Source organism: Taeniopygia guttata, chromosome 14 (assembly GCF_048771995.1).
Source record: "Taeniopygia guttata chromosome 14, bTaeGut7.mat, whole genome shotgun sequence".
In the NCBI taxonomy this organism is placed as follows: domain Eukaryota; kingdom Metazoa; phylum Chordata; class Aves; order Passeriformes; family Estrildidae; genus Taeniopygia; species Taeniopygia guttata.
Genome location: NC_133039.1, coordinates 8349597 through 8363394, shown reverse-complemented (window position 1 = coordinate 8363394; position 13798 = coordinate 8349597). Strand labels below are relative to the sequence as shown.

Sequence of the window (13798 nt, the reverse complement as noted above, 5' to 3'; positions counted from 1 at the left end):
AAGGCAGCCTCTCCAATGAGTTGATTTTGGGTATAGCCTCTTCTGGTCTATGCCTAGAGAGAATTGCTCTATTGTAAAGACCAAAATGGTGCTTTCAATAGCAGTGGTAGGTGTTGGTTTGGAAACACTGCTTTCATCTCTGGCTGTGGACACATATGGGCTGCCTTAATGGGCTTCCACTCTTTTGGTCCTGGTATGGCCTTCCATTTTTTTGGTGATTTGCAAGCACAGAGATAAGGACGTGCTGCTAACAAATAGCTTGATAAAAGTTGAAATAAATGATGATTCAGGCAGTGAACCTGCTGATGTATGTCCCATGGTACTGTCAGAACTGGGATTGCCTGGTTTCAAGATTGTCTCTCTGTGAGATGACTCTGCCCTGTCTTGAATGTCTTAGACATCCGTGATGAATAAAATCTGCAATTAATCCAGCACTGTAAAAATAAAGTATTGCAGAGCAAGTAAAACCCATCTTTCTGTAGCCATCTGAGCACCTGATGTGCTGCTTTTTGCTTGTACCCCTGAACTTCACAAATGAACACAACTTACTGTCAGCAGCTGCTGCTGTTCTAAGCTGGGAGTGCTGAGTTTCATTTCCTCTGCACTGCAAATGTGCACATTCTGCTCTCACATGTGGAGCCTAGCTTGAAATCACTGTACTGTAAAAATCACGCTTGGCTTTGGTGAAAGCAGTCGAGAGGGAAATGCAGATCAAAGGTGGGTGGAGATTTTGGGTTTGGTGGCATTTAACACTTGCACCAACAGGTGTGAGATTGCGTGAGGCTGGATTTGATTTTCCAACTGGGATATTTGTTACATGTCCTTCTGTTTCCATGTGTATCTATAGCTCTTGGTTTTACACTTGCTGTACAGACCCTGCTTTATTTTTAGTCTCTGCTCCTCCCAAAGAGATGTCCCTGCAGACACTGGGTGTCCTGTGTGGTGGGAGTTTCTGCAGTGTTCACTGTCCCTGCTGGCAGGGAAGAGTTGTGGCCCAGCTTCATTTTGTGTCTGCCTTGGAAGCAATTAGAATTCATTAGTTTATTTCAGATTACAGCATGTAGACTTGGAGAAGCATTTCCCAGAAGGGGCAAAGCACTTGAAGGAGGAAAATAGTTTAAAGAGGTGAACCATACACCAATAACTCTGCTGTTTGCTTTGCCTTTTCTCCTGAGGTTTCATCCCGGCTCTGTGCTCGGTCCCAGCGTGGTGGGATCACTGCTGCAGCCCCAGGGAGCTGCACAGCCTGTCCAGCACTCCTGCTGCAGGGCTGGCAAACTGGGGAGCAGGGATTCCCATTGAAACCTCACATAAGTGTAGTGTCAGGTGCTGTGTGAAACAAGAACGTGCCCACACCTGATCTTTGGGCATTTTGTGATGCTCCAGAGAGGTTTGGAAGCAGGAGGAGGGCAGAGTGCGGGCAGGGCTCTGCATCCCCAGAACGTGGGAGGTGTGTGCTTGTTGCGCTGGTACAAGCCAGGGTCTCCTTTGTGGGTAATAAGAATTACTGTGAAGAACCAATAGCAAATCTCCTCTCCCATCCTTTCTCTTTTATCAACATGCATTTGCTTTACAGATTAGGATTTTTTTTTTTTTAATTTGAAGACGGAGATCATTTAGCAAGGGTCAGCCTGTGAGAGAGAATGTTGCCAAGATACGTAGAAATATCCTGTCGTGGCATTGCTTTAGAGACCTTAGGAAAGGTTTATTGAAGAAGAGAGAGTTGTTTGTTTTCTTTGAAGATCCATTGAAGATACAGGACAAATGGTGGGAGCTGGGCTCTGAAAGTAATTTTTTTTTTAGTTTGGTTATTCCTGGGAATGAAGGTAGCCTTGAAACTATGTTTTGTTTATTTTGTTTCTCTTTGGTTTTCAGTGAACACCAACAAAGCTGGGGAAGGGGCTGTAGCACAAGGCCTATGAGGAGCAGCTGAGGGAGTGGGGATCCTTTAGCCTGGAGCAAAGGAGGCTCAGGGGAGACTTTATGGCTCTCTACACCTCCCTGAGTGGAGGCTGCAGCCAGGTCAGGGTTGGTCCTGTCTCCCAGGTAACATCTGACAGGACAAGAGGGAGTGACCTCAAGTTGTACCAGGGAAGCTTTAGATTGGATATTAGGAAAAAATTATTCATGGAAAGTGTTGTCAGGCACTGGAACAGGCTGCCCAGGGAAGGGCTGGGATCACCATCCCTGGGGGGATTCAAAAGCTGTGTAGATGTGGCATGAGAAGACATAGTTTAGTGGTAGACTTGGCAGTGCTGGATTAATGGGTGGGCTTTGATCCTGAAAGTCGTCTTCTATTTAAATGAACCTGTGTTTCTGTAAAAGTGCTATTCTTTTCCTTAAAGTAAGTCTGAGAAAATAAATTGATTTAATGCTTTCTCTTAAATGTTACATTTTATTAAAAAAAAAAAAAAATACCCCAAACTAGAATTATTTTATTTGTTTGAAAAATGTTTGGAATTTGGTTTGTGAGTGGTCATCTGGTGTTGGGGTTTTTTTTAAAACTCCTTTGCATTCATCTGTGTCTGACAGCTCGAGCTAGCTGTAAACGGGACATTTTCATGGAGAGAGAATCCCTTTATTCACTCACTAAACAACTTCTTCTAATGAATAAATGGTTCAAACATTTCCCATTGCCGAGCTTCAGAGGTCAAACTGATACTGACCCCCTGCATGGCCTGGGATAAGTCATTATCTCTGTCTCCTTTCTCTGCAAACCCTGACTGTTAAATAGTTCCTCCCAGAAGAAGTGTGAGAAACAATTAACTCATACAGATAAAATGTTTTGAATACAAAATGTGGTTGATAGGTGCTAAAAGATGCTCCCATCAGTAATCATTAGTGATGCTGTAATTTCCTAGTCTCTGATTTTTGGTTACATGTTCCACAAGTGAAAAGGAAACAGGACAGACTCAAAAAGTCTATCAATATTTTTACTCCTGTCTTCAGATGTTTTAATAACTATTCTTCATTGATTTTATCTGCTACTGTTCACTTTTGCAAACCAAGATATTTCCATGTTCACAGATCTAAAAATTGTGTCCCTCACAAGTTTCCACAGCTGGAGCAAAGGCAGCTCAACCTAACCCATCCCTGATGCAGACAAATATTTTACATGGTCTATTAATTTTCCTTTATATGATAGATTTTGACTGTTGCAAAGTTATGGTCTGTGTATTTGTCTAAGAGCATTGAGGGGAGGATCATGATGGTTGAGAGCTGACACCTGAGCCTGACTCTGACCTTTCCAGGGAGGGTTCAAACATGTAGGAACTCAAAAAAGAAGAAGAAAAAAAAAAAGCAAAATTGGTAGGGATTTATTTTGTGGCAATGTCACTGCAATGAAAGAAAGCTCGGGCTGTGTCAGGTGGTGCTTTCTGCAGAACAACGAGGCAGTTCTGGGATACCAAACTGTGATGGTGAATCACAAGGAGTGAAGGAAAGCATTGAAGGACCTGCTTTTGCTCCTTTGAAACCTGTGTCTGTTTCCTCATTGATATTTAATGGTGTCAGGGTGAAGTGTCTGGTTAATCACTGCTCACAAACCTGTGTAAAACCTCCCTGCTCCACCTGAGATAGGGCTTGGACTCTGGCCCAGTGGAGAAGAGATGCCAGTGCAGGTGACTTGTGCACCCCAGAGGCCTCTCAGCTTCTGTCTGCTGCAAACCCCAACACAGGGTTTTCTGCAGTATGTAGGATTGTAATTGATCTATGTTTTCATGTAAGAAATGCTTGTCATGCATGGGATGTGACTGTTTAGTAAGATGAGTATAATTTTTCTCCCATTTGTAGGATGGCTATTTTTCCCACCGACCGAAAGAGAAAATGCGAACAGACAGCAATAATGAAAATTCAGTTCCCAAGGACTTTGAAACTATTGATAACAGTAACTTTGCTCCCAGGACTCAGAGACAAAAACACCAGTCTGAGCTGGTGAAAAAACCCCTTAGCAAACAAAAGGAGCACTTGAGAAAGAAACTGGAAGAGGAAAAGATGAAGGAGAACTTGCTGCTGGGGAAGAACTCCAACGAGGTGGTGCAGTTCAGCGATCACCTGGGAAAAAACAGCAGCAACAGCAACAACCTGAAGGAGATTGACAGGTTTCCCACACAGCATCTTTTACAAAAAATTGAGAACAGCTCCCCTGAACTGAAATACGACCAACCACCCAAGTGTGAGGTGACGGGCAAGGAGGCGATCTCGGCCATGTCCCGCGCCAAGTCCCAGCAGTGTCGCCAGGAGATCGCGGACGTTTACTGCCAGCACAAGCTTGGGAAGCTGATGCCGGAGCAGGTGACACGTTTCTGTGCCCTGGAGGGTAAGTGGGGAGATGGAGAAGTAAAACACTGTCTTGGGGGAAGCATTCTCTGTAATTGGAATGGCCTTCTGATGACAGAAATGGCTTTATTGCAGGAATGTGTAATGGACTTGGTCCGTGAAAACAAGGGAGGCTTTGAATTCTCTTTGAACAAGGGCATAATATGGATACCACAAGGTCCCTGGTGGATTCCTGTAGAATTCACTTCCACCAGATTTTTATTGCACAATGTGATCTAGGTATTCAGCTGCTACTCCTGTTTCTTTTAGTTCTTAACCTACAGACACAGAGAAGAATAGTCAAAATCTTGCCATGCTGTGCAGGAGTCGTGTGCTTTTTGGTAAACACAGCCATTCAGTGAAACAGTGAATTTTGGAGCTTTATGCTAACACCAACACATGAGTGCATTGCTGTTATGGCTGTATGGCTATTTTTTTGTCACACTGGACTCCTGAGCTTTTGATAACCCAGGTAATTATCAGAAGCATATAAAAAATTTCCAAAAGCACAGGGAAAAATCCAATTTTGTAGCTGACTTCTATTTTTAATGTTCTTGAATCAGCAAAAGTTATTTTCAAAATCACTGCTGGAAAGTCAGTCACCTCTGCTGGCCTAAGCCAAGCTTTTATTTGTTGCTTTGGTTTCCCCATGCCCTCAGATGTTACCTCTCAGCTTGCTGTCAGTTTGCATGTCTGAGCTGACCTTTTCCTACTTTTCAAAGAGTGCTTCATGTGCCACCGTTCATCCAGCCATAAGCTCTCCATAGAGTAAAATGCCTTTTAAAAGAAATAGCGTTGATCAGTTGATCAAAGTGGGTATTGATCAAGGAACAGCATTACCCACAGCAGCATTTGTTTATACAACAGTCCAGAGTCCCAACCCTGTAATTGGCCATGCACAGAAGGATATGCCATGCCTTTGTCCAAGATGAAAGTACAGAGGGGATTTATAAACTAGAGAATAGGTCTTGCTTTGAGACTGCAGAATAGACATGGGGATCCACGGGAACCATGGGATGTTTAGTTCCTTTCATTGGGAGCATCCTCTAATGGCTTGTTTACTGCACCATCACAAAGCAGTGGTTACTGCAGGGTGATTTCAGTGTGGTAGAGAAGGATAGCATTGCTTTACAGAGATTAGGAGGTTAAATTCCCTGTATAGACAGTGAAAAAGAGGAGCTGCCCCAGAGAATGTATCAAAAAAAGCACATCTCCCTGTAACAAGATTCTTAGGCTTTTAATTTAGATGGTGCATCTTGCGAGGATGAATGTTCTGAGCACCCCCATTCCCCACTCCAGTGCATCTGTGACTGTCTTATTTTGGTTTTTTACCATGTCTCTTCTGGTGTTTTTTTCCCCTTTCTTATCACAGTTAAATATTGTTAAGCTGGGTGGGCAGACACTGGAGACAATTAATGGAGCAGGCAGAAGACACAGTTTTCAGTGGGAAGAAGGGAAGAGAGACAGAAAAGGCAGCACAAGTTGAAGGGAAGACAAGCGAACAGTAGAGAGTTAAAAACAGAGCAAAAGCAGACATCAGTAACAGGATGAGCATCTGTGAGTACCCCTGGGCACCGCTGAGGTGCCGCTGGTGGAACCCACTGTGATAAACATGTGCTTGCTGTTCCTTCCCTCTTCTTCCCCCTTCTTCGCTAGGGGCAGGGCAGTCAGCTGTGGTCTGTGAGAAAGCTGAGGGAGGCCAGCACCTTGCAGGCACTGCCCTACACTTTAGGGACCAAGAAGGTGTCTTAGTAATGACACCAATGCTGTAAACCTTGTAAAGCATTGTGTAGGTAAATGTAGCCCATATACAAATATGCAAGCGATATCCTGGCCAGAGCTGGAAGGTATATTATCATTAGTGTGGGCAGGCACTGCAACTGTGCAATTTTGCACACACCTGTGGTTCCTGCTTGGTAATCTGTCTTCCAGGGGTGCAGGATGACTTTCCAGAAGTTTTAAACAACTGCCATCCTTAAAAACAGGTTTCTCAATAAATATTTACTGCTTCTTTTCTAAATACAGGATTTATCTCTTATGCCTGCAGTCAGGATAATAGTTTGGTCTTAGAACCAAGAATAGTGTCACATTTTACACTTGAAGCCTTTCGGTATATATGTACATAGCACACTGGTATAAATGCTTCCATTGTAATGCCAGAGTAAAATTCTCAGGAAAACTAGGAGGTACAAATATGTCTAGAAAAATGATGAAACTGTCCAAATGTGATTAATTTAGGAAAAACTCATGTGATATGTATATATACCACATTAAAAAATTAGGTGCATAAAGATTGTGTCTAAAATTTTTAGGTTTGCTGAGCTAGAGCTTAATTTAATTTTTTACTCTAAGTGGTGACACTTGTTTAGAAAAATAATTGAGAGACATGTTAGCCTAGCCAGATGGATACATGTGGAAAATGTTGACTTTTCTTTGCCTCAAGGTTATTTCCTCCTGCCTATGCTGACAGCTGAAGTTAACCACTTCAACTGCCAGATTTCTTTGGCAGAAAGTCTGGACATCCTGTGTTCCATATGAGGTTGCTCTAGAGCAGATTTGGGAGCTTTGCTGTGGAGAAGTGGTAATCCAGCAGCACATGGAATGGGACATGAGTTGCTAATGCAGGAAGCACCAAGGCACAAGAAGACTGGGTCACCAAACCTATGGAGGAAATCCAGACCTTGAAGTCATTTCCCAAATGTTTCAATACAGAATTGTCAAGACAGACATGGGGGAGCCCCAAAACCGAAAGCACCCAGTGCCTACTGGAAGGCCTTGTATGGATATAATTTGGTAGATCCCTTGAATTTTATAGGCCTGTTAAAGATCCATTGTCTGAGTTTCAGTGTGTTGTGGTCCCATATCTCTCCTCCCACTGTAGAACATAAATACTGCTCTTCACTCACAGAGTGACTCCATCCCTCATGAAAGGTGACTTCAATAACTCTGTTGGTCCTTGAAAAGAATTGAGCTTGGTTACAGGAGGGTTTGTGAAGTACTGGACATCAGCTTTTGGGGATGTAAGACACCCCTTTGGCAGGATTGCTGGTAGGGGTAGATGTGGGTATTTTAAAAAGCAATCTGGTGTTTTTCAGCAGCAGTCAGACATCTGGGGTCTGAGTCTGTGTGTTCAGCATGTGAGTTCATGTTCCCATCAGTTTAGTTTGAACAAAGGTTTCCTGTCTGTTTTCAGCAAAATTGTGAAGTATAAATATTTATGCACTGGAGCAGCACATTCATCCATTATCCCTACATATAAATGTGTTCCCAGTGCTGTGGTTTCCATTGAGATGTCATCCAGCATTTAATCCCCTTGGATCTTGTCTCAGCTGATCAAAACCATGACGCTGCTAAGTGTAGCTCTCAATCATGGCCAGGACTCCATCCAGCTGGATTGTCATAAATGTTAAGTGATACATTCACTTCAGTTATCAACGAGAACAGGATCATACAAGCTGTTATGTTTTAAAGTGTTTTATTGTTTCCAAAGGCAGCAGGCAAAGGAAGTTGATTATAAGGATCTTCAGTGATAAAAGGAAGGATTGTTAAAATCAGGAGCATGATGTCCCCATCTGACATGCAGGTGTTATTTCCGTGAGGGCTGCAGTCCTGCTAAGGGCATTGCTGCTGGAGCAGTAGAACAGGACGTGGCACCTTGAGCAGCCACCTGACTTGCAGAGCAGGTGAGCTGACATTTCCCTGCAAGCTGGTCCTAAAACATGTCACAAATCTATGGCACAGGAGATTGGTGTCGAAGGGTTTAGGTGCAGCCTTACCCAGTCACTGCTGAGAGCAGGGCAATGGGCAGCTTGCAAGTCTCCCTTGGCTCAGAAGGGAATGTTTGGCCTTTGTAGAAATGAGTTTTGGGGAAAATGCATTCAGCAAATGTGAGATGGGAAGTGTAGGCTCAGCACAAGGTTAGATGAGGAAATAGCAAATCCAGTCCTGTGCAGGTTGAGAAGATACCCACAGACATCCTTTGGGGAGTTCTCGGGAGACGTGGTACAGGGATCAGCAACCTGTGGACCATGTGGCAGATGTTTCCTTGCTGGGGCCATTTATGGCCTGGTCTTGTACAAACACTGATTGTCCTGGTGGGCCAGACATTCTTCTGCTCACCAAAGCTGCCAGTGCACGTGGACCAGCTGCCTCCCTTCTTTGTCCATCATCATGCACGGCCCTCCTCTTGTGCAGAGATACTGAGAAGAAGCAGCAGTTTAAATGAGAATTCTTGTCTCTAAAATACCCATCACTCTGTACCTAGATAAAATCCCCTCGAACAAAGCACAAGTGACCTGCTCTGTGCCACGTTATCCCCCACAGAATCCATTATTCCTGTGGGCAGGAGCACAGCCCTGGAATGGCCACTGTGGCCCTGACCCTGCCCAAATGCAATGGGCAGCACTGCAGCTGCAATTACACAACTCCACATTTCAGCATGATACCAAACTTGTGATTTCTGCTTCCTGTTCCTGACAAAAAAAGCCTTGCTGCTGACCAGTGGCTGGACTCAGTCCCTGAGTTCTCTGGTTTTTACTTCTGTGTGGATCGTGGGAGCTTGCAGCTCTGCACCCCTTGCCTTGCAGGGTTGCTGGATGGACACAGAGCACAATTCCTGCTTGGTCATTGCCACCAGGTCAGGAGTCATAACAGGCATGGTCCCAGGTGGCATCTGCACCAGGCCTCCTCTGGGCCAGCTTCTCTCAGCTGCCGTATCCCCAGGGGAGCCTCTGGCCTAATCCTTATCATTAATTACCCCATTGGCTTCATTCTTGGCCCAGATCTATGGCCCTAGGTAGACCAAAGTACATAGCAGAGCTTTTTGAGAAGTATTTTCTAAGATGTAGTTCTAGCAAATTAGAAGTCCATAGGAAAGCAGAGATCCTCAGCTGAACCTGATTTATTTCCCATGGGCGTTTCTGTTGTCTTTTCTTAGTTTTTAAGTGAAACAGGTTTTCTGCTACCTTCATCCTTGTAGGGTAAACCCAGCTTATAATAAAGAAGGAAAATAATCAAGCTTCCTTAATTCCAAATAATTTAGCAGCGCTGAAAGAGTTTTTTGCAGATCAGACTGCTTTCTCCCTGGTTACTTATTGATAATGCTGCTCTGGCACACAGAAGCAAGTGCTTTCAGCTTCTTAGAGGCTGCTGGGAAGAAAATTTTCCATTTTATTTCAGAAACACAACCTCTTGGTTTTCAAACTGTCAGAAAAGGGCTCTGGAGCTCTGCTTATTGAATAACACACAGGTAATAGCAATCTGAATGTCCAAAATGTTTTTGTCTGATGACTTGAAAGCGCTCAGCAGAAAGGGGTGTGATTTGCAGGAAGGGAGAGGAAAAGCCACAAGATGCCAAATACTTGTGGGGTGGAGCAGAGCTGTTCTTCAAGGCATGGAAATGAGAGCATCCTCTACAGAATTTTAAAAGAATGGGAACTGTAATGAAGCAACTAGAGGATTTCATCTGCTCAATATGCATGTGTATGCACACAGTGACATATAAATGTGTGGTTTGTTTAGCTTTTAAGGTTTTGACAGTGCATTTTTGGACTCACTGGGTTTGATCTACAGATCATTGAACCCCAGATTTGTCTTTTTCTTCTGGTTTCAGGATTCCAAATGACATTGGCTGCTGCTGCTTTCATGTGTGTTAATCTGTTAGTGTGACAGAATCACTGTGGTGAGCTATACAGAGTTTAAGGAGCATGTAAGAGCCACTGCACATGCAGCCCAGACAGCATTTTAATTTGCTACACCACAGATGACTCTGGTTGCAGTAAATTTACTGTGAGTAGACTAATTGCAAAATAACCCTAATTGAGTAGTTATCAGCAAACAACATCCTGTGGAACAAAACTGCTTACAATTAATAGCATTTAAGCCATGCACTGGTATTCTGCAGAATGCTAAGATGTAATTACACCGTGTACAGAGATTGTGTTCTGTTCTGGAAACCATGTTTCCAGCACTGCTTTCATTATAAAGAGCCATTTCAAGATTCAGTACTTGCATTTTAGGCTAAATGAATTTATGAAATAAGTGATGTGTCTCTCCCCTTAACGTGTGTGAAGCAGAACCAACTCTAATGAAACCAGTGAAGCTGTGGCACTGTCAGGAGAAAAATGAGTGGTGCTACTGTCTGGTCATGTTTCTCCACGTTAGGCTTGTCTGATCACCTGTGGGTCTGGAGGCTGCAGAATTGGTCCCCAAGAGCAGACTTGCAGAAATCATCTGGCACGTGGCATCTCAAGGAAATGCTGGGAGCATTACATGACACAAGGAGTGGGGGGCAGAAGGGATGGAAAATTTATGGTCAGCAGTCCTAGTTCTCACCAAGCCTCTGTTTTGGAAAATGTTATCATTTTATGGAGCATTAAAGGGGGGGTGTGGGCAAGCGTGGGAGAGGATAATGGCCGAGTATGTCCTTGCTGCAAACCTCCTGGGAAGAGAGCACAAGGGTAGCAGAAGCTCAGTGAATATTTTGATAAAGATTACTGTGTATGTACAGAGATGAAAGAGAAGTACTTAAGTGATCGCTAATGCATCCCAGTGATCCTGAAATGTGTGGACAGTGTTGGTGGGGAAAGTAAAATATAACTATGGCTAAAGAACATTGTTGGTACGAAGGTATGAGCAGAGGGAGTGGGGAGAAGAATCAGAAGGACCGAGAAACCCAACCCAAAACAAAAGCACCAAACCCAGCCTCCCCCTGTACAAGGAGAATTTGAGCCCTTCTCTTTTTCATACATAATGTTTTTCATATAAAATTGTTGTTTGACCTCTGGAGTGGACCCATTATACTGATTTTAGTAGACCGACCCTGAAGAGGAAGCATGGCATCTAATTATCTTAATTTTATTCAATGCAAAGCAAGCAGCTGTGTACATTAGTACTGGACTGAGCTTGAGCTAAGCTTCAGTGTTATTACTCTTTCCTAATTCGACATTCCAACCATAACAAAACTGTGTCAGGGTGTCAGTGTAACATACTAATTGTAAGCAGGCAGCTTTTAGATTTGCTTTTTGTTTGAAGCCTAAAATGCCACCAAGGACAAAGGAGCACAGATTCAGCTCTGTCTTTCTAACTACTGCACTTCTCCAAGTACCATTACATAGCAAATATTCAGTTTTCATGGGAATCTGCAGCTGATGAACTATTATTTTGAAAATGGGGAAATGTTATGTTCCAGAAATGCCATGCTAGCTGCAGCTCAAGGCTGCTACAATTTAGTTTTAAGCCAGTGGCACTGAGTGTATTACTTTTAAAATAATTGGGGGGGAAAGTATTGACATTTAATTTCATCCTCCTGAGCCAAGGCGAAGAATTTTTCAGTTTTGTGGCTTCTTGAAACAATGCCTTAAATATATACAGAGTTTGTTACTGTATTAAAAATATAATTAAGGGGAATACACCCTGTTTCAAGAAGGTTTTAAAAAGGGTACATTTCTTTGATGTATTTCGGGAGTCACTGAGCTTTATGAGATCGCTGGTTTGTAATGGCTTCCCCTGGAAATGAGGAAGAGTTGTTTAAGAGATCTAACTCAGAATTAAAATGCCAGCAATCTAGGCAGGAAGCCAATCTTACAGGACATTATTGCCATTTTAAGATTCCAAACCATAATTTGTTTCTGTTGAAAATATTTCTTATGCAGAAGGTAGTTTTAAAACATCCATCTTTTTTCTCTGTGGGTAATCATGACTTCCATAGAAAAACTGAATGACAAGAATCTGTAGCTGAGCAACCTTGAAAAAGATTTTGAAATTGCTCATTGTATATTTAGTCTTCCAAGTAAATGCTTGTCTTTGATAGTTTGAGAGCGTGTTAGAAGTGAATAGCCCTGATTCACTGCTCACACTATTTTAATATCCAGCTATCACTGATTTATCAGTTAGTTGTGTCAAATAAGTTACTCCTGATTGGCACCTTTGTAAGGAGGAACAGAGCACTCCTATCTCCCAGTCCCTACTGCTGTCACCAACAGGCTCAGCTGAATGCACAGTAAAGTCTGAAGCATTTTACAGTTTTACTATAAAATAAGACATTGGTTTAAAGTCCTGGCCCTACTGAAAGGCCCATGGCAAAAGTCCATCATTTTTCCTCTCTAGCTTTCTCACCAGCCCCCAGGGAGGCCAAAGAATTTTTGAGTCCTTTCTTTCAGGGCTTGCTGAAAGCTGCATGATCTCTATCAGCTTCTGTGTTCAGTGCTCATCCATTTGTCCTCATCCACAGATGTTACTGTAAAAATGGTGGAAGAAAAGCAAAATTATACTGGAGGAAAATCATTGTCTAATAACTCGAACTCAGTGGTTTCCGGAAAATAGTTTGAATAGCAATTGTATGTCCTTTCACATTGTGAAATTTGTAGGATTTCCTATGAAGGCCTGAATTGCTTGTTGCCTTTTAAAACAGAGCCCTGTGCCTGAGAGCACTGTCCAAGGACTCCCTGGGCTCTGTCAGCCTTGGAGCTCTGACCACTTCCCTGGGGAGCCTGGTCCAGTGCCCAGCCACCCTCTGGGTAAAGAACCTTTTCCTAATACCCAACCTAAACCTCCCCCAATAATCTGCAACAGTTGTAGGTCCTGTCAGAGAGCACCACGAAAAAGAGCTGTCAGTCAAAAGGATCTTTTTCTACAAATCTCATTGGAAACCTCACTACTCAGCTGAAGTTCAGACAGCCCTCGGTGTAGCTGGAATATAATGGCTTGTATCATTCTCTTTGTTGCAAGGTGATTGTGTCTTTTCTGGAGACTTCCTTGCCCATACTAATAGAATTGTTTTGTTGAAGTTTTGATTAATTTCTGTAACTCATTACAAGTTGTAAGAGAAGCACTTTGCTGGTGAGAATGCAGCTTTGTTGGTGAGTGGCTGAAACAGCAGCTTAAGCAGTCTGGCTGCTTACTCACCTGTGGTTTTAATTGCAAATAAAGGGTTGCAGGCAGGCGCTGGATGCTGTGCAGTGGAGCATTGCAAACCCTGCTACTCTCGGCCTGAAAGCTCTGTGTGTGTTACTGTGCTGCATAATCGTGTGGAGCTCAACAGTAGTATGACTAAACAGAACCATACATTTTCATGTTCTTCTTCTGTTTCTGGGCTGTGATTCATTCTGGGCAATTTAGTGAATAGTGGAGAGGAATAGGGAAGCTCAAAAGAGAAATTTACTGCAATATATGTTTTCCCATTTGTACTTTCTCTTTTGCATGGGATGAGGTGTAGGTGCTCTGGAAGGATTTCCCTGTGACACTCTGAGCAGGTTTGAGGATCTATCCCCAAGTCATTCTCTCTGTCTGGGACAGTCACTTTGGTCATTTAGGCAAAAGCATGTGAGGAATATACTCCCTTACAGAAGGGAAAGCTGGGCAGGAGAACCCAGCCTGGCTCATTTGGCCACCTTGTCAGAGAAACAAATGGCTAAGGAGAGATGTGTTTGAGATTAATTGTGAGGAGAGCTACCAAGAAACATTGTGGAAAAGACTTCTGTAT

The 13798-nt window shown here is 43.2% G+C and overlaps 1 protein-coding gene across 4 annotated transcripts in view; it reads left to right on the top strand.

Annotated features, from left to right (window-relative positions):
* The window catches only part of XYLT1 (xylosyltransferase 1), a 176932-nt gene that overhangs the window by 82437 nt on the left and 80697 nt on the right, over positions 1–13798 (top strand). For all 4 annotated transcript variants that reach the window (XM_072935589.1, XM_072935590.1, XM_030284403.4 and 1 more), the window contains one exon: positions 3793–4318. In XM_072935589.1, coding sequence (XP_072791690.1) covers positions 3793–4318 — 526 coding nt within the window. The remainder of the gene's footprint in view (positions 1–3792; positions 4319–13798) is intronic.